This window comes from Bombus flavifrons, chromosome 5 (assembly GCF_040668555.2).
Source record: "Bombus flavifrons isolate JBK064 chromosome 5, iyBomFlav1_principal, whole genome shotgun sequence".
NCBI classification, from domain to species: Eukaryota; Metazoa; Arthropoda; class Insecta; order Hymenoptera; family Apidae; genus Bombus; species Bombus flavifrons.
In genome coordinates, this window is record NC_138446.1 from 3,241,818 (window position 1) to 3,262,643 (window position 20,826).

At 26.5% G+C, this 20,826-nt stretch overlaps 3 protein-coding genes across 11 annotated transcripts; 1 reads left to right on the top strand and 2 right to left on the bottom strand.

Annotated features, from left to right (window-relative positions):
- Positions 1-1,054: 1,054 nt before the first annotated feature.
- On the bottom strand, positions 1,055-12,474 carry Dnmt1a (DNA methyltransferase 1a). Of its 7 annotated transcripts, none has more exons than XM_069112462.1 (16): positions 12,353-12,474; positions 10,271-10,774; positions 9,838-10,201; positions 9,431-9,757; positions 9,108-9,260; positions 8,587-9,037; positions 8,308-8,507; positions 6,434-6,851; positions 6,012-6,335; positions 5,739-5,890; positions 5,262-5,596; positions 5,072-5,183; positions 4,835-4,984; positions 4,575-4,741; positions 4,261-4,501; positions 1,055-1,480 (listed from the first exon to the last, which is right to left on the bottom strand). In XM_069112462.1, the coding sequence occupies exons 2-16, from the start codon at positions 10,744-10,746 to the stop codon at positions 1,244-1,246; spliced, it is 4,107 nt and encodes a 1,368-aa protein (XP_068968563.1). In that variant the 5' UTR covers positions 10,747-10,774; positions 12,353-12,474; the 3' UTR covers positions 1,055-1,243. The 7 variants fall into 7 exon arrangements, with proteins under 7 accessions (XP_068968563.1, XP_068968564.1, XP_068968565.1 ...); XM_069112463.1 differs by lacking the exon at positions 12,353-12,474 and adding an exon at positions 12,128-12,303; XM_069112464.1 differs by lacking the exon at positions 12,353-12,474 and adding an exon at positions 12,102-12,176.
- A 105-nt stretch (positions 12,475-12,579) lies between these two features.
- On the top strand, positions 12,580-14,649 carry Lrr47 (Leucine-rich repeat 47). Its single transcript, XM_069112488.1, has 5 exons — positions 12,580-12,720; positions 12,846-13,026; positions 13,155-13,685; positions 13,767-14,074; positions 14,242-14,649. Exons 2-5 carry the CDS (start codon positions 12,859-12,861, stop codon positions 14,468-14,470), a joined length of 1,236 nt encoding a protein of 411 aa, XP_068968589.1. The 5' UTR covers positions 12,580-12,720; positions 12,846-12,858; the 3' UTR covers positions 14,471-14,649.
- LOC138179580 (uncharacterized) lies at positions 13,821-20,797 on the bottom strand. 3 transcript variants are annotated; one of them, XM_069112505.1, is made up of 6 exons: positions 20,596-20,795; positions 19,393-19,545; positions 19,053-19,142; positions 18,637-18,978; positions 18,483-18,560; positions 13,821-14,063 (listed from the first exon to the last, which is right to left on the bottom strand). In XM_069112505.1, exons 2-6 carry the CDS (start codon positions 19,531-19,533, stop codon positions 14,058-14,060), a joined length of 657 nt encoding a protein of 218 aa, XP_068968606.1. In that variant the 5' UTR covers positions 19,534-19,545; positions 20,596-20,795; the 3' UTR covers positions 13,821-14,057. The 3 variants fall into 3 exon arrangements, with proteins under 3 accessions (XP_068968606.1, XP_068968604.1, XP_068968605.1); XM_069112503.1 differs by lacking the exon at positions 13,821-14,063 and having other exon boundaries at positions 17,458-18,560; positions 20,596-20,797; XM_069112504.1 differs by lacking the exons at positions 13,821-14,063; positions 20,596-20,795 and adding an exon at positions 20,493-20,591 and having other exon boundaries at positions 17,458-18,560.
- Positions 20,798-20,826: the final 29 nt, after the last annotated feature.

The following is a 20,826-nucleotide window of genomic DNA, read 5'->3' on the forward strand; positions in this document are numbered from 1 at the left end:
ATACATAAATATATAAATTTAATTTAAAATATGGATTAAACCTGCTGTAATCTTCGGTTCTTTTTTGTCTATAAGTACATATATATATTAAGATACAAATTAATGATTTAAATCAATCATTAAAGTGAAATATTTCGAAATCTTGGCTATTAGTAAAGTCAAATAGGAAGATAAGTAACATAAAATAATACTATGAACTTTATTCTTGTTCAAAATTATAAATCATTAATTGACAAGATCCGATATTGCTATAACGCACAAATCTTTTTTGTCACCATTATCGTACAATATATAATGCGTGACTCTATATCAGTACAGATATAGCTACTTCAAAGTCTTATGGCTCATATTATATTAGACGATAAAAATTTTACTCGCAGTCGAAAGCTGCAAAAGAGATACAAAAATTGTCATAATTTATGTACGTTGGAACGTTTAACATCGCGATCAGCTGGAAATGTTACAATTTACAAAACAAAGGGGCAGATGTCACATATGAACATATACCAAAACAGAAAATAGAAGTTCGCACAAAATATCATGAATGCTGAAAGTTTGTTTACAAAAACCACTAACATATGTATATACGACTTATTAAATAGAAAAATAACATTAATAAATTGTACCGGTTTTTCAATTTTTTAGTCAGAAAAAATAAAATTAAAAAGATGGAAATGAAGCTGCAGAAAAGTTACCTACTCTTCGATTTCGATAATTTTTGGATATGTTGTAAATTCAATATTTTGAATAACTTTTTCCTATACATGTAATCGACGGTCGATCTTATTTTTCAAGATATTTGCAAAATACTCGGTACCACTACAATGAAATCTGCCTCTAGTTTGGCATTTGTGGCAACCAATATTGACGCATACGCTGCTACAGACGCATTATTTATATATATTCATGGATATTTATTTGAGCTTTAAAATACATTATACAAAGATAAAAATCACACATCTTTTTCATATATAAAAGATACAAATAAGTAGAATAAACATAAATTTTTAAAATATTCACATACACGCGTGTATAATAAATATATTTATAAATTTTATTTGATATTTTATATGAAATTAAAATAAATAATAAGATATAGTAACTTAGAAGTACTTTTACATTATATGAATATGCAATAACTTGTCAATGTTTCAATTAAGTCACAGTTAAATTCATTTTATTAATACTCCATGTTTCATCATGTGTTTTCTTCTATGTTTTTATCATGTGTTTTAGGTTTAACTCAATGAGATTTTAATTGCAACTCTGTATCAGTTTCAGTTATCACACTTTCATCTCGCAAACATTTTCTTAGTTCATGACCAACAGCTATTCCAAGTGGTGGAGGAACCGCATTTCCAATTTGTCGATGTTTATCAAGTATAGTGCCATAAAATCGAAAAGAATCAGGAAATCCTTGAGATCTAGCACATTCACGTACACTTACTACCCGAGTTTGAACTGGATGTAACACACGACCCTTAAAGATTAAATCGATTATTTACATTAACTGTATATGATTTTAATTAAAATTATGATTCATATTATACCAAATATAAGTTAATTATATGAATTATATAAATGATATGATGCATAAAATTAAACATTGAAACATTTTAACCCATTTGCATCCAAGCGCGAATTAATCAACGCGCTGCGACTGGCTTCTATCACCAAGCGCGGATTATTACGCTATCTGCGACTGTCTTCTATCACCAAGCGCGAATTATTACGCTATCTGCGACTGTCTTCTATCACCAAGCGCGGATTATTACGCTATCTGCGACTGTCTTCTATCACCAAGCGCGGAATAATCCACGATACTGCGACTGCTTTTTATTCCAGTCGCTAAGAATTCTTCAGATGTGGGAGATCACATTTGACCCGTTTGTGAGCGGCTCGCCTGTATCAGTTCATTATTTTCTAAATAAGTCTTACTTTTGTTGTGAAAATCTTTTTAACTGCCACTATGAGTAAGTACTGTCAATCTTAATCAAATTTAACAAATTCAAATTTAAAAAATATTCTAATTTTATAATGTAAACTGAAATTTAGTTGCCCCAATGGATTTTGACGATCTTGATGATTTGGATCAAAGTATAGAAATAGGACATACTCGAAAACGTATCCGTAGGATCTCATCAAGTGAAAACAGCGAAGTTGATCAGTGTGACAGTTTTAGAAATGATGATTACGTGTGGAAAGCTGAAAATCATACGCCAATTATACATGATTTTTCAAGTGTGGGTGGTGCAACTGTTAATACGCAAAACCTGTCAAGAAAGAACGTTTTTGAATTATTTTTTAACGAAGAATTAGTTACAAAACTAGTTACAGAAACAAATAAACATGGAGACCGATGCAAATTTTATGCCTCTTTCAGAAGATGAACTAAAAGTATTTATTGCTTTAAACATTTTAATGAGTTTCTAAGCCAAATATTCAGAGTTATTGGACTGTAGATAAAAGCATAGAAACACCATATTTTAAAAATATTATGGGCCGTAACCGATTTGTTTCTATTGCTAAAAATCTACATTTTTTCCAGTAATAATAATTCTAATGATGCACTCACAAAAATTCGAGAAGTTATTCAAATAATAAAAAAGACTTTCATTAGTATGTATGTACCACATAAAAACATTTTGATTGATGAGTCAATAATGCAATGTAGAAGCCGTTTACATTATATTCAATTTATTCGAACAAAACAAGCAAGATTTGGTGTTAAGTTTTATAAACTGTGTGATTCGAAATCGAAATACATACACAATTTCAATATGTATTTAGGAAAAGATAGAAGTGATACCGGATCTGCTAGCAGAAATGTTGTGATGAATTTGTTGGAAAAGAGTGAGTTATTGCACAAAGGATATTGTTTATTTATTGATAATTGGTACAGTTCACCGACATTGTATCGAAAATTACATTACATGAAAACAAACGTATGTGGAATTGCGAGAATTAATAGGAAACAAATGCCTCGAGAACTAAAAGTACACCAGTTACAAAGGGGAGAAGCTGTAGTATATTCTACAAGAGATATGGTGGCGATAAAATGGAAGGATAAAAAGGATGTCATTTTACTAACAACTATGCATAGTTTAGAATTTGCTGAAACGGAGAAAACAAACCGATATACCGGACAAAAATGTGTAAAACCAACAGTAGTAATTGATTATAATCAGAATATGGGTGGAGTTGATGTTGACGATCAAATATTAAGTAAATTTTATACTATGCGAAGATGTAAAAAAGCTTATAAGAAAATAATTTTTTACCTCATAGACATGATGTTACTAAACAGTTATGTAATTTTTAAAAATCATAAAAAGGATCGAGCTTTTCATATTTTTAAATAACAATTAGCAGAAGAAATTATTGGCGAATATTTACCAAATATAAAAGTAAGTGAGGCATCTAACGATTCGATAACGCGATATACTGGCAGGCATTTTCTTATTCGGATACCTCCAACTCCAGTAAAGGGAAGCAGAACGTCAAAGCGATGCGTTGCATGCTTATCTAAACGTACTCGAAGAGAAACGGTCTTCAAATGCCATATTTGCGATGTACCATTATGTATTGACCATTTTAAAGAATTTCATGAGAAATAATATGATTTAATTTCCATTTTAATCTAAATAATTTCTTTTTTAAATAAATAATTTTTATTTTTTTCCTCTGTTGTAAAGAATGTAAGATGCTATGTTTGCGAGGTAACATTGTCTACCAATCGTTATGAATAGTAAATTTTCGATAAACTCCATGAAGAATTCGGATGTCATTTACTGCACCTACGACCGATCGCGCGCGCGGTGATGGGGACCAGTCGTCAGTTGAACGCCGGTGATGCCTTCAAATGGCACCTTAAGTAGGGCCATGATGCAAATGGGTTAAAAGCGTAGCTTTTTGTATTAACAAAATGATTTTAGTAACTAAGTAAGGAGCTTTATGTATGCATCTTTACCCCAAGCAAAATTAGGAAAAGACTGTAAAAGAACATTTTTTTCAAATATACAGATGATCTTATATAAAAAATTGCTCCACAGGATGATAGACCTCATTAAATAGTATAAAATTTTCCTCTATGACCTTTCTAACTTTATTTGGAATGAAAATATAATCCAGCTCGCCTGGTGTTAGAAATACTGCATATTTTTAATAATAATAATTAAATGTATATGAATATAAAGTATACATATATGTTAAATGTTTTTAATTATTTGATAATTAAATTTAAGATAAAGTTTTGCATACCTGTTTTCCCATAGGTTCAGGATTTGTAATAGTCGTACTAAAAAATCCATTCCATTCTAATCTACCATATAAACCTGCCCAATGATTATGACGATTTCCTGTATGTGGTAAGCACCATGGAATTAAAGTATTAAATTGTCTATCTGTAGGATCACACTGTTTTCCCATACAACAACTACATACTCCACGATATGCTCCTGTAGAACTCTTTCCAACCTTTTTATCATCATGAGTATATTCTCTTAAATAAAAAATGTAACGTATACAATATTTTTAAACATAAGATAAAGTTTGATAAACTATACTTTACTTACAATTTTTTGGAATAAGTACCATCACTTAATCTTACAGAAATATTTGGTAAATCACGCCAATCAGAACCACTAGCGACTGGAATATGAGCTATTCTAGTTTCTACAAGAGGTGCCATTTCTTTACATATGTGATCTCTTAATAATGGTTGATATTGTTTTCCTCTGATCTGAAAAGGTATAAATTTAAAATGTACTATGAATTTGTTGTCTACAAAGAGTAACTGTTTTATTCTCTTAAAATATTTTTATTTGATTATTACTCTTCTTTGAAAATGTGATATTGGATCGTTTGTATATGACATCTCTTCTTTATTCCAACCATTTTTAATTTCTGGTAAATCGAACAGTGCATCCCTTACACTGATTGTTCTAAATGGTGCTGATTCTGTCCAACTGCAATTTGTGCTATACTGAAATGTTATTTAGTATTTATAGTAATATAGCTTAAATTGTAAATGTCACTTATCTATTGTCTCATAGTACTAAATATTGTTTACCTTTTTATTATCAACTAATACACTTAATTGACAAGCGCGTTTACTAAAAACATGTGTTGGTTCTGGATATTGTGGAAGTATTTGTCCAGGTGCAGCAGCTAGGATTATTATTCTATGTAATATAATAAAATAAAATTAAAAAAATTAGCAACTTTAAACTATTATGAGTTATACTTAAAATTGCAACAACCTTCGTCTTGTCTGAGGGACTCCATAATTTCCAGCTTGAAGGATACCAAAAGTACATTGGTAACCCATACGAACTAGACATCTTAATGTTAATTTTAGAACCATGCTTCTTTTAAAAGATACAAAATTTCGAACATTTTCCATAATAAAAAAATTGGGCCTGTAGTAATCACAATATGATAGATACGAAACAACCAGAGAGTTTTTGAACAAAGAATACTGGCGTGAATTAAAACGATTCATGCCGCTAAAACCTTGACATGGTGGACCACCACACAATAATTCTACTTGTCCTTTTTGAGGAAGTTTTTGACCAATCTCATTTGTTGTTTCGCCCTAAAAATGAAATGTTTAAAAATTATAATAATTATATTACATTATATGTACAGTAAAAAGAAGATATAATATGACAATTATAAATCATAATATATAATTAATGCACAAATTACAACTTGTACAATTGTACAATACCACTTACATCCATAACCTTTTTTAATAATATATTACAATCATCTGTAAATACTGTTGCATTAGGGTTGTTTAATCGGTATGCATTAGCAGCTGCTTCTTCTTTTTCTATAGCCCAAAGATTTTCAGCTATTCCAGCTTGATGTAAACCTTCAGATAACCCTTTAAAATAAATTAGTTCAAATTATTCATTTTTTCAATTTACTATGTTAAAATTATATAATAACAATTAATATATAACAAATTGTAGAATTTTGCAAGAATTTTGCAGTAAACTACATACCACCACACCCAGCAAATACATCCAATGTTCTCAATTTTTTTGATATTTTATTATATTCAATAGGTCTACTAACAAATGCTCTTTTTTCACTCTCTTCTGTTTTCTTCCCTTTAAACTTTAGGTTACCTTTACTTTTACCACTTTTACCAATGCTAATAGCGTGATATGGTGGTTCATTAAATGTTTTCTCTTGTGCATTATAAGCTTCATTAAAATAAAATCGATTTGGTCCTTCAGCAGCCCATTCATCAACAGTTTGATTTAAATTTTCAGAGTAAGTAAGATAGCATTTTCCAACAACTTCGATAAATTTGATGTTACAAACTGAAAAATCATTTATTTTACAAAATATTATGTACATATACATACAAAAATTTATATCTATGTGATTTTTATAAGAATATAAAATTTTTGTAATGTACCTTCATCACTCCAATAAACCATATTTAAATCTGCTTGTTCCATTAATGTAAGATTTTTGTGTGTATTTTCTGGTCTGTATAGCTTATTCACCTTAATATTAATGTCAGATGGTGCAACTAACATATCATTTGTACTAACATATATTTCATTTATATACCCTATACAAAAAGGATCAGGGGTATCAAAATTTGAACCTTTCACATGATCAGAAGATCTTCTGTAAAATTCGGGGTACATATCTTCATCGACATTCTCCTTTTTTAGTTTTTGAATGTCTTGATGTATAATTTTATATTTGAAATTAAAAGCTTTAGGTTGTAAAAATACTGTTGTTCCAACTCTATAGTCTTCTCCTTTATATTTTACTAAACCATAAATAACTTCTTTATTACTCTTCTCTTCTATTCGTTCATATACCTTAAAATATAAAAAGTATGAATATTATAAATGTTATTGAAAATAAAGTTTATGTTAAACAAATTGTAAATTTTCCTTTTATTATCTTGTATAACATAATGCAACAATAAAAAAATAACCTGATATATTGTATTATACTTATTTTATTATAAATTTCTAATATCATATGAGAATATCATGTGCACTTAGGACCAAAGGAATGCAGATGATATTTTTGAAGCTTTTGAATTAAGAATGAAGATGACTAGTTAAATCGTTAAATATAATGTTGTAAATAATTTAAATCAATTAATTGAATAAAAGTATCATTTAAGGTCAGAAAAATTTACTGCTAAGCAAATAATATTGAAATAAGTTCTCATAATTCAAATATTTAATAATTCATAAACTAAAACATGAAATTCAGTAGAAATTTGTGTATATGCTCCTTACTACATATATGTTAGGCATAAATATAATTTAGTTTTCATAGAGATATTACATGGTATTTTTTTAATACATTTGAATCTCAAACTTGATTTCCTCAATATTAGAAAAATGTTACTTGCATCCCTTTGATTTCAAGTGCCTCATATATAAATTGTCTCAATATTTAAGCAATTCTAATTTTGTGAAAAAACGTGTTTTTCTCAATACCCTATATTGCTCTTTTCATACTGACATAAACTAAATGCAATTGACATAAACTAAACTAAACGTGAATTTGTCTTTAATTTGTTTATATTGATTAGCTTATTTGCTGAAAAATAACACTCACAAAATGATACTTTCATACAGTTTACTTTTTTCATGTTTAAATTATAATTTGACTAGTTTGTATAATGGTATTATCTTACTATATCATGCTTTATTAGCAGGAGTATGTGAGTACCGAAATCAAGACCAATCGGTAAAGTTTCAAACGGGATTGGATGAGATCTTGGTACACCCGTATTGCTCCAGATCCAGAGTATTGACTCAGGTATAAGAATGAGCAATTAAACATTTGATTGTATAGAATTTGTAGCAAATGATGTGTTTTTAGCTATTCATATCATTTTTATTTAATTTTATATTTTGTGGATGTTAGCTCATCCATATGTAAAATGAATACCTGTCCACTCAATATTAGAATAAATTATTCTGATAGCACTGTCTTCTCTATAAAATATTTATATACATACTGATTTACTTTGAAATACACTGTCTTCAATATCAACATAGTTTGATTTAATACATTATTTTTATTATTTACTTCTAGCAAAAGAAATGATCACATTGCGTGAAGCGACTGAAATATCTGTCTGACAGATATTCTAGTGAATTTTTGATCTAAGCAAGAAGTATCTATATCTCGAAAAAGAAGAGTTTCCGAACCTATGACCTTTCTTCATCCTTAGAAACAGTAGAATACGGTACCAAAGTTTGATCACCTATTTCCTTGTCATTCTGTATAACACAAGTAAAATGAACATACCTTTGGCATATTGAATTGTTCCACTTCCCGTAAATGCGCACAAGCAGGACAAAATCGATGACTATTTTCTTTAGGAAGACATTTTATATCTGGTAATGGGTCTTCAAATCTGGCTGTTGCAGGTGTATAACGTTTCTGATAGAAGAATGTTTTACCATCTAAGTCTTTTATTTCATTTTCAAAATTTAAATCCATATTACCTATAATTATAGAGTCAAAAACATTTTTTGTTTTGATATTTGTATTAAAAACTTGATCAATGAATGTTAAATATACTACCTAATTCGGCCCAATTTTTCGGTACATTTTTAAAAATAACAGTACATTTAGATCTAACAGATTTAAATGGTACATCATCACAATCATCACTCAAAAACAATTCTATAGGATCTGATGTTTCCCCAAGAATAGTATCATTTCCTCTATGCAACCAATTTGCATGAAATTGTTTTATACCATTTTTATTTTCCCACATGTAAATGACTTTGGCAACATGTGATGGAATTGCTGGATTTCTTGGTTCAACAAGTACATAATCATTTATTTCTATTTTTTCATCACCTACCATAACGGATCTGTAAAAGGTTTTCAGATTATTACTGGCTATTTGATCTCCTATCCATACAATATCTTTTTTAAGTTCTTTAAAAACTTTTCTTCTGCATTCTTCTACTTCAATTCTTAAAGTATCATATTGATCTTCATTTTCTGGATCAGAGTCATCTGCTTCCTGAATAAAGATACAAAATGTTTATTATATTAGATTGTGATTACCACAATTACTTAAATAGTTGTTTTACTTGAATAGCCATATTGGGACATCTTCTTTTAATGCAAGCCTGTTTGCCTCTTCCTGTTCCCCCAAATTTTATCATATCTTTACAAGCATTACAAAGACCACAATCAGGTTGCTGACAATGTTCACATACTCCACATCTTTGTCGTTTAGGTCCCTAATGGTATAAAAAAAGAAACAAACCTGAAGTTTATATAAAGTTTATTTGTATTTATCATTTAAGACGTATATATACTTTATAAAGAGACTTTATATATACAATTATAGATAATTAATAATTATCTGTTATATTAATATACATATTAATTTAGAAAATTGAAAGTTTACCATTGTTATCATATCATTATGTTTAGTTAACTGATCTGCAAATATATTTTCAAACATATTGTTAACTAACTGTGTAGTAGTTGCTTTAGTCCAAGCAGGTTTCCTAACTTTTTGTTCTCTAAGTCGCATTTGACGAAGGCTTACTCTTTTTCCTAATGTAACACCTGCAAGGTTTGCTAATGCTCGCATACAAGGACTTGTAATAAGAAGAGTATCTTCTGCTGAAGCAGAATCATCAAATGATAATACTTGATCACATATAAATTGTGCATGTCTTAGTAGAGAATCTTCAGTAAATTTTGTAATACCTTTAGGTGGTACTATTGTCTGTGAAAATTATATAACTTTAGTATTGTATTATATTAATTATACTATTTATGACTCATTTAATAGTAAATTTAAATTACTTGAAGCTTATTGAGCAGATCCTCATAACTGGGATTAATTTCATCTAAAAGAAACTCGATAATCAATTTACTCATATATATTTTTTCTCTGACAACATCCATAAAAGGGGCATATTCTTCAGATGGATCCATTAGAATATATTCACAAAATGCTGTGTTAAAACCTATAAGAGCCAGTTCTCCTCCATCGAAACCAGATACATACCACTCATTTATAGGACCCATATCTTTTGCTGGCACTCCACTCTCTGGTGATGCATCTTCTTCATAAATAGCTTTTATATATCCAGAAAAATATAACATTACATTCTTTTCTATAAGTCCAGTGTCAAAAGCACACAAGTGGCCATTTTTATCATAAACACTAAAATTTTGATAGATTTATAATTTTTTTACAAAATATACATGTTTATAAAAAACAGAAAAATATTACCTGAAATAAGTCAATTTATTTTGAGGGCGTTGATCGCTTTCATGTATAAAAGATTCATTACCATTAAATAAACATAACTTTGGATCAGTTAAAGCAATATCTTCATCTACAGCACCATTTGGATGACCCTGATAAATTTTGATATCATCATTTAATTTCTGACGACAATATTCACATTTACTATGAAATGTATTTGTACTTTTAATCTTAGATGTTGGTAAAATTGTAGTATCTTTAAACTTGACTTTTTTTTCAACATGTTTATCAGAATAGTCCTCATTTGTTCCTGGATAATGGTTTTCTTTATCTTGCTCACTTTTCAAAGATATGTTATTTTCTGTTTTAATGTTTTGTGAATTCTGTAATTCTCTATCGTTATTTGCATCATAATTTATTTGTTTTTTCTTAGCAAGTTGTTTATAAAACATGTCAACTATAGATGGTTGATGATTAGATTTGGATGCAACAGACTTCATTGTAACACAATATAAAAGATTTGGTGACCTAGAAATATTTTCACTATTTAATTTCCTGCCTTATGATAATGTTATTAATATTAAGTGTTTTAAATTGACAGTCTTAAGTTATTCATAAATATTCTTTCTCTATATAACGAAATATATAAAATCACATAATTTGATGTTAAAAATGTTGCAATGATTACTTTCTTCTATATTATTTGTGTATCAAGCTTCAAAGGTCATTTTAAATTTTTTGAACAGAATATTTTTCATTTTTCTGTTGAAATAAAAAAAAAAATCACATATTTAATAAAAAAGGATTAACTAGATATTTATGCTATAAATAACAATGAAATTCTTGGTTTTTAAAGTTATTGCAATGATTCAGTCATATTATATGTAAATAGTAAATACTATGTAAATAGTAAATTCTTAAAATTGAATAAATGGATACCTAATTACATCGTAAGAAAAAAAACATTGAGAAATAAATTCAAGATTAAATCATTTAATAAATAAGCCAGATTTAATGAAAAGGCAGAGAGAAATTCAAAGAAGCCATTGTTGAAGAAGTGCATAGAGGAAAAGATTAAAAGTTAGATGAGAACTGAATACGAAAAGGAAAGAATAAGATGTGTCAATAAATGTAAATATAGCCAGGTAGGTACAGAAGAACTGAGAAAATGAGGGAAACAGATGAATGAAAAATTAAAGGAAAGAGAGAGTGAAATAGAAATTTACAATAAACAATAAACTACGTTTACGTATAAAAATGTTCACTAATGTTATATCTAATAAAAGAAATATACATGAAAGTAATGTTGATTGTAACCAAGCTAGCTAGTAGAAAATTGTTTTCATAATAAATATCGACCTTCCTATGCATAATGCGTAATCATACTAAATAGCTATAAAAAATATACAATTTAAATATCATTTATGACAATATTATCATGGTGTATATATCAATAAATTTTTTAAATATCAATAAATATTGTTTTAATTTCTATAAAAAAATATAATGTTCTACGTAACAACTCACAGTGACCTTCAAAATTTGGCACATAGATGATATAGAAGGAAATCATAATTATATATTTCTTATCATGTATGTTTCTTTCAATTCTACGTATTCTTTTGTACAGTGAATATATTTAAAAAGAATTAATAAGACAAATCTGAAGTTGAAGTATATATGTATACGTACAATACTTACATAATATTATTACTTGGCATTAGATAATTACTTATGTATTTTTATAAAAAATAAAATATGTAATATATATATTTATTTTTAATTGCAATAAATTACATTTATATATGCACAAATTTATAAATATTTTATAAAAAAAGAATATATGAATACGTACTACTGAATACCTGAATTAATACACACCAGAAATTTACGTGAATAAACTTCTCTATTACTAAAGCCTTTACAGTACATTAATAAATATACAAATACATTTTAATATATGAATTAGTCAATCTCAATTTAAAGTAAAATTAACAAGCTGTATTATATAAAATATACTTATATCTATATATATAATTAATTATATATTTGTACATATAATTAATCTATTCAACGTAATAAATACAATTCTTGTATTCGTTACACCTTTCAAAATTGTTAACGGTTTTCGTCCGTTTATTTTCCCGCCTTCAAGTACTATTGTTAAAATCTGTTTTTCTTAGTCAACTACAAGATATTTTAATTTATAAATAACTCCTAGATTTATTTAAATTAAAAGTGAATGTACTAATGAATAGTTTTATTATTTATGTTTCTGAAAATACTGAAATTTATATGTACAACAGCTGACATATGAAAATTTATAGGTTAAATAGTTTTTGATAGTGTCTAGTACTTACATGTATTCAGTTGTTTCTTATTCTACGCGCGAAAAACGATTTGTTTATGTTTTATTGTGAGCTATTAAAAAACATATTGTCACAGTGTATAGTTGCAAATATCTAGTTAAACAAGTAAGTATTAAATTAATTAAAATATTTAAATTATTAATATTAAAAAATATATGATAATTTTGAAATATTATTAATATTAAATATTTACTGAAATAATGAGATAATTTTTGTATTTTGCTTAAGAGTCATCTGTTTAACATGAAACTTCATTGTAACATAAAAGTAAACAATAGATTATTTACAACAAATGTAATAAGAAGAAAGTCACTACGTTCCATAATAACAATTGGGAGACAAACAGTAAAAAATATGGATATATATCTGCTTTGGCAAACATTACAAAATAAGCATGGTACTAAATACAAGGTAAAATGTCTATATCAATACATTTCATAAATTATAATAATATATTTGAATATATGTAAATTATTTAAGAAAATATATATATATTTTTAGGAAAAGATTGAAAAATTTTATATTTCATTTTCTTTCAGATTAATAATAATATAGACAAAATATATACAAAATTTATTAATGAAGGAAAAGCTACAATTTGCTTTATAGAACCACCTCATGATTTAATCATTCAATCTGATAAAATTCAACTCAAAAGTTTTATTCACATTTTAAAACTTGCAATAATTAAGAAGGTTGATCTATCAGTTCTTGATATTTCAAATTTGAACCCAAAATATATGAGTTCTGCACCAAAGATTAAAGTAGTGATTAATAAATCTTCTGAATATCCAACTTTAGAAGGTTTTCCAAGAACAACTGAAGAATTATATTTAGTAGGATTGAATAGAAAATCATTCGATAGGCAAATTTTAAGACTCCAAAGCTTAAGAATTTTAAATTTATCTAACAATCAAATTTCATCTTTACCAAACGAACTTGGCACTTTACAGCATTTACAAGAACTTATTTTATCACAAAATCGGCTTGATAAAGCTTTGAAATGGGTATGGTTAAATCAAGTTGCTATAAGATCTAACTTAAAATTATTGGATATAAGTAATAATTTGGTATGTCCATTTCATATCTTATAAAAATATTTATTATAAGTTTTACTTATATTTCATTATTAAATATATTTTTTAATTCAGTTATACAAATTACCACAACAAATTGGAAAACTTGAGAGTCTTGTTAATTTGAAGGCTAGTCAGAATATGTTATCATTTTTACCACAGAGTCTTGGAAAGTTACATAATTTAAAATATTTAGATCTATCAAAAAACAAATTACGTTACTTACCTGGAAGTATAAGGAATTTACATTTGATTACAGTAGACGTATCAAGCAATGAGTTTTCTTCTGTAGATTATTCATTATTCTGTACATTATATTCTAAGTGTAAAATAAATGTGCCAAGTTTAACTGAATGTGCAGCCACGTCATTTCTGAAAACAAGGTTTGTATGATATGTAATTTAAATAGTTATTTTAGTTTTGGTTTAATAATTAGTAACAAAAAATGAAGAGGGAAACATGTATATCTATCTTAATTTATGTTTGAATTATGATGATGTAGATATATCAATAGTAGAAATATTTTAAAAAACATATTTTTTTTATATAGATGTTCATATGATGCAAGCATAATTCCATTTACATTGGTAAAGTATTTAGATGAGGCAAAGTATTGTCTCTGCGGAAATCCATGTTTTTATTATTATCTAAGAAAATTTGTGAGTTTTGATTGCAATATAGCAACAAATATTATAAAGTCAACAGAATCTACTCTAATACCATTTGATTGCTACTTCTGTTCAAGTAAATGTGTATATTATGCAATACTTCATAAATAATTTGTTATTTTTAAATTAAGCATTAGGAAGATATTTAAAAATATTATTTCAAAAATGTCTGCATCCCTAATTCTTATTTACATTTTTTTTATACTTTTACAAATTATGGAGTCATTAATGTATATAAAAGTTACAGTAATAAGGATTTGTGTTACTTGCATTAAATTGTTTTATTTATTACAAAATATGGTTGATTTTATTTCATAATCCTAAGTATATATAAATGAGACCTTTCAGAAGCTAAACTGATTAATTTTTACTTTTGTAAACTTAGTTTCATATTAAAATAACTCATTGCCAATTTTGAGAAATATTTATAACATTAAAACTTTTCTCTACTCTGTGGAAGATGCATCAGTGTATAGAAATAATCAATGTGCCTCCTGAATGTAAGTAATGTAATGGCTGTATGAAAAATAAAAAGTAATAAAAATGCATATATAAACATATATGCAAATTTGCATTAATAAAAAAGATACTAGTAGAATTTTTATAACTTAAAATTTAACGTATATATGCTAACTTTTGATTTAGAATATTAATTTTAATAATTTGTGTTTTAATTACTGTGTTTATATCAATAGTCTACTTCTTAACTAAGTTTTGTACAAGAGTATTGAGATAGTTGTGTCTATGTCTACAATTTTATAACTACTTACAATTACACTTACAATTTTAAATTCATTAAAAATGTATGGAAGACAATGAAAATATAAATATAAGAATACTACTTTGCACTTAATCTTTGCACTTAATCTTTGCACTTAAACACTTAATCTTCATACTTTTGTATGGATAATGAAAAAAAAACTGTCCGGTATACGGGGTGTCCCATTAGTCCCAGAAGTGTTATATGCAATTATTGAATGAACTATTATAATATAATAATACTGAATTATTCGTTATTCAAGAAGCAAAGCTTTGTTACGAGGAGGACATTTTGTGATGGTTATGAATCTTGTATTAGTGGACATATCTCCGAAATTTCAAGTTGGTTCTTGCTTTTTTATATTGAACTATGTATATGTTTTTATTCAATTCATTTCGTTCCGACAATCCGTTTCGTGATGAATTCATCAGTCTATATTTAGTATGTTGGTTTTATAAGGTCATTTAATGCCATTCAAAATTTATCTTCTTGGGACATTTAGAAATTGTTCCTTATCTTCTGCATTTGAAACGACGATCTTAAACGTTAATGTAGCGATTTACTCTATCCCTTGATAATAGTCCATTCCCTTGAAACTTTTACAACTAACTAAATATTGTTGGCAAACGTCTCTAATACGATTCTTCATATTATTAGAAGTAGTGGGTTCTTCCCGATAAACTTGATTTCTTATAAAGTTTTACAAGGAAAAGTTTGGAGGTATTAAATCCAAAGACCTTAGTGGTAAGGGTGTCTTATTTCCTCTTCCTATCCAAATATACAGAAAGGCAATCTAGCAGCACATATTCTCTGTTTGTAAACAAGAGTAACAATAAATTACATCAGCGTGATTTTGATTCATGTTTACGGCCGGAATTAACAAAATATTCCGATAAACCAAATCTTGGGATCGTTTAATAAAGATAAGATTTGAAGAGCAGTAAATGACCTTGAATGACCTTGAATGACCAACATTATAGGTCGGTGAATTCGTCGCGGAACAGGCTATACATCTGCTGTCGGCCTAATTGGAACCATATTCCATTTAAGAAAGTTGACAATATAATTCCATTAAAAAAACAAAGGTTAGCCTGTATTCGTTACCCTGTAACAGACACTGTTACTTTGTGAACAAAAAGTGTATGGTTCTATTTTTAAAAATGCTAATGGTCTTGAAATTTCATAAAGATAACTTCGAAAAAAAGTTTGTTTTTCTACCATAAGAATCTTTTTTCGTAAAATTATAAATAAAACAGAGATATTTAGGAGTTCTTGTTCAAGTGTTGCACGCTGTATAATATATTGCACTTTACATATAGTATTATTAACACTTCTCTTTTAATCTATTTGCTTTTAATTTATAATGGTATATAAAACATATCTCTTAAAATTATTTGCATTGTAGAACATACAGAATGTTCATCTTCCACAAATTTATTTAAAAAGGAATTAAACATTATTAGAAGGAAAACTGTTTTTTTTACAAATTTAATTTAATCAGTCCTATCTCAAACGCAAATAATTAATTTTTATACAATTATTCTACAATACACTAATTTTTTTTACCTGTGGTATTGCATTTTAGAATTATTAAAACTAGTAATATTATACAATATATATTATATTGTTATTATCATTGTTTATAGTCTATTTTGATATATTAAAACTATATCTTAATAATGTTTTAAATTTAAAAATATGTTTTTAAATTGCATAAGGAAATTTAAAGTATATAATTTATATTAGTATGAAAAAATATTTATTACACTTTTAATCAGTAAAAAGATATTATACAAACAATATACAAATTATTTTTATTCTTTATAGCATTTTATAGCTATTATTAATCAATTCATTAAAAGATGAATTTTGTAAAGTCTATTTAGTTATTAGCATAATTATAATATTTTAGCAAGTTTAATATTACAGTAGAAGAAACTCCGTTTATATAAACTCTATTTATATGAACTAAATTTTAGTAGTTAACTGAGCTTAAAGTTAACTAAACTTTAGCTGAACTCCCATTATTTTATTTTATTATTTAGTTACCACCGAACGTCAATCCACTTATATGAACGTCTAACAATAAGATGTAAACAGTAGGAGTACGCGTTATGTGACCCATTCTCATGTTTCACAGTCGATACAAATTTGTAACATTATTATGTATTATGTATGAACTCCAATTAACTGAACGAAAAATTGTAGGTGGTGGGGAGAAATATGTATGTAGGTGGACCTCTATTATAGGGTGATTCAATAAAAAAACTACCTAAAATAACTCGTTACCTATATTTATTATTATTTATCGAAAAACATTTTAAACGAATTATGTTACATTTAAAAGTATTCATCAGATTGATACAACACTATTTTTTTGTATTCTGAGATTTTTTTTTAATGGTATTTAAAAAACTATTTAAACAGCTTTTAAATGGCTTCGTATATTTTAATATATATAAACATAAGAAGACCGTTTCGACTCTGTTCTTGTCTCTCATACATTAAATTTGACAAATTGAAGTTATAATATTTGCTAACGGTTTTCAGCATAAATAGGTTAATACTTTTTTGTGTAGAATGTCCAGCAGGATCGATTAATGTCGTAGAAAATATACGCTATCATTTAAAAAATTCAAGGTCATCTTGACATGTCAAAAAATATAAAATATTAGGAAAGAAATAAGTTCATTGAAATGCAACATAATTCATTTAAGACGTTTCTCGATAAAACCAATAGATAACAAGTTATTTTACATAGAACTCCTTATTAATTTACTCCGTATATGAACAACGGTTATATGAATCAACTTGTCTCTTGAAAAGTTCATACATATAAACTGAGTTCTACTGTGTTTAGAAGTAGAAAAAATATAAAGTCAATATACCTATTGCGAAGATATATATAAAAACTATATCATTTAGAACAAAGATATGATTTTTTTATCTACATCTCTTAACAAAAATCTTCATTTTAAGATATGAAAAAGTAAAATAATGCATTGTTTGAAAGCTGTATTATTATAATGATACTATCAAATTAAAAAAATTGCAATAAATATAACGTAACTTAATTTTTTTTAATATTCGGAACATAAAATTTATATATAATAAAAAATTAAACTATTTATTTTCGTTAAAAGATATTTTTTAAAAGTAACAGATATTAGTTTTTACTTATTTAAATTATTTTTTGTCCATTTTATGTGGTTTTACAAAATCAAATTCACTATCACTCATATTAATAAAAAATTGTCGTGCTGTAATTGCTTTTTTTTTACCTATGTGTGCTACAGAAAAGTCAATATTTTTATATTTATTTTCATCTATACGACCATGAACTTGTAAAGATTGAACTAATACCTCTGGATCTTCTGGGAATGGAATTAATTTCATACAGTTTTCTTGACTTAAACTACTTGATGAAGGAACATTTTCATTCTATAAAAATACTGTAAATTATCGATTATATCTACGATAAAAATATAAATAACTAGAAATGATTCTGTATACAGACCTGAATGTTGTTTTGTCTTATATTTGTACAGTCGTTTGGTATATGTAAATCGTTTATTGATATTGTGTGACTTTTTAAAAGCCCTTTTATCACAGCATTTTTATTAAGACCACATTTTTTTAAAGTACTTTCTACATTTTCAATATTGTTTTTATCTTTAGCACTAGTTTCTAACATGGAAATTCCATTATAAGTTTCGGTAGTTGAATTTTTATAATCACAATTATCAGACTTTAAATTCTCCTTAAAAGTATAATCTTTGGATTTTAAACTAGCTTTCATTTGTCTAAGTTTCCAATGTTCCTCAAGTTTTTCATTTGAATAGTTAACACCACAATTAGCCTGCAAAACAAAATCTATTTGTACCTGCCATGTATATATCATAAGTTTTAAATTAATATATATATTATATTTACTTCTATAATGGAGGATGCAATTTCATTTTCATGTATGCTACGCTCTTGAAGCACATCATGTTGGCCATCGTTACAATCGTAATCATACAACTGTAAAGAGTAACATTTAAAATAATTTAAGAATTAAATATAATCAAATATAATTTATAAAATACATTAAAAGTAAGATATTTTTCATTTTGTGTTCAGTTCGGTTTAATAATTGGTCAGTAGATTTTCTTAATGCGATAAAATATTAATTGCTATTATTTTTAGCTATTTAATTACATTATTTTACCAATAAAAATGTGTTTAAAAATAGTGTTTAATTTGGATATACTGGAACAATATAATTACTAACATTTGCATTCTGTGGAGGTTTGATCTTCTTTAATTTTGGATTTCGTTTAAATGTATTAGATTCTTTCCGACGTACAAATACGACATTTTCATCTGTCTGAGGTATTTGTGTTACTTTTTGAATATCAGCAAACAAACTCATTGTAAAAGTAATCTGAAAGTTAAAAAATATGGTTGTTAATAGAAAGTGAATGTAAATAATTGCTTGTGGATCCTGTAAATTCCATAATACATAAATTGTTTTTGTGATCTGCAATTATTATAATTATAATGTATACTAATTAGGAAATTCTTTATATCTTAGTCATATTTGCTACGCACACTGCTACTGAAAATTTTATACATTTATTGTATATACATGTTAGTAATAAATGAAGTTGGATATAATACAAAGCAAATAAAAGGATATTTGTATTAAGTATATATAATAAAGTATAATTAGTAAATCACTAAGCAAGTAAGGTGCATGATTTAAAATACAAATAAAAATGGAAATGTGAAATTTAATTTTGCAACAAATTATGAACTTACTGTCCCCCTGTTCTGTACTACTTTTACATTACAAGAACTATTTGTTATTTAGGATTACTTTATTAGTCTTTTATTGTACTTATTATTGTATTGATGAGTTAATAATAGCTATTTTTTATAAATAGTGACATATTACTATTTAATGAAACATATATGAATAATAATAAAATATATAAATTTAGTTGTTTTGAAGAAATTACATCAATGACTATAAATGAGTGAAACGCAAGATATTGGACTTAAAATCTTTATTATATTTCATTTAAAGTCAAAGATACAAATCTTTCCAATCTAAGAAGGCTTGAAATTTGAATTAATACGCATAACATTCGAAGACACACACATTTATTTCTTATATATAGCAGTAACTATAAAATTTGATGAAATCAAAAGGGATTCTATAAATCATTTTATTTATCATCAGACATAAATAATATTGGAATATTTAGTGATTTTAATAAAGAATTTAAAAAATCAAAATGTTTTTCCCTTATATATATATTATTATTATTACATTTTATTTTCTTATCTGTTTTCTTATTATATATTACAATTTTCTTTTATACTCACAATTCGCGATAGTTAAGCTCCAATATTCTGAAGCTCTTATTCTCATTTTCTTATGAAATATTCTTAAATTTTATTGTTTGTAATATAAAATTAACGTACTTACCCTATCGTATTTTCCTATCACGATTTGAATTAAATAATATCACTTTATCATAGGGTATCAGGTTAAAGCTTGATTGTGATGATAACAACATTGTTTATATACAATTCGTTATATTTTGTATTATGTTTACTAGGAAACATATTTTTGACTGGCTAAGAGATTACAAAACAGACCAATAAAATTGTTGCATGGGCATTGAACAGGAATTAATACATTTTAAAATCTTATTTT

Coding starts and splice junctions, on each gene's coding strand:
- Dnmt1a (XM_069112461.1), bottom strand. CDS start 11,967: ATGCCAAGTAATAATATTAT. Junction 10,775..11,947: donor ATGCCAAGTAATAATATTAT/GTAAGTATTGTA, acceptor AAATATTTCTAG/GTCACCAAATCTTTTATATT. Junction 10,202..10,270: donor AATAAATTGACTTATTTCAG/GTAATATTTTTC, acceptor TCAAAATTTTAG/TGTTTATGATAAAAATGGCC.
- Lrr47 (XM_069112488.1), top strand. CDS start 12,859: ATGAAACTTCATTGTAACATAAAAGTAAACAATAGATTATTTACAACA. Junction 13,027..13,154: donor AGCATGGTACTAAATACAAG/GTAAAATGTCTA, acceptor ATTTTCTTTCAG/ATTAATAATAATATAGACAA. Junction 13,686..13,766: donor TGGATATAAGTAATAATTTG/GTATGTCCATTT, acceptor TTTTTAATTCAG/TTATACAAATTACCACAACA.
- LOC138179580 (XM_069112503.1), bottom strand. CDS start 19,533: ATGAGTTTGTTTGCTGATATTCAAAAAGTAACACAAATACCTCAGACA. Junction 19,143..19,392: donor AACCTCCACAGAATGCAAAT/GTTAGTAATTAT, acceptor TACTCTTTACAG/TTGTATGATTACGATTGTAA. Junction 18,979..19,052: donor TTGCATCCTCCATTATAGAA/GTAAATATAATA, acceptor TTTGTTTTGCAG/GCTAATTGTGGTGTTAACTA.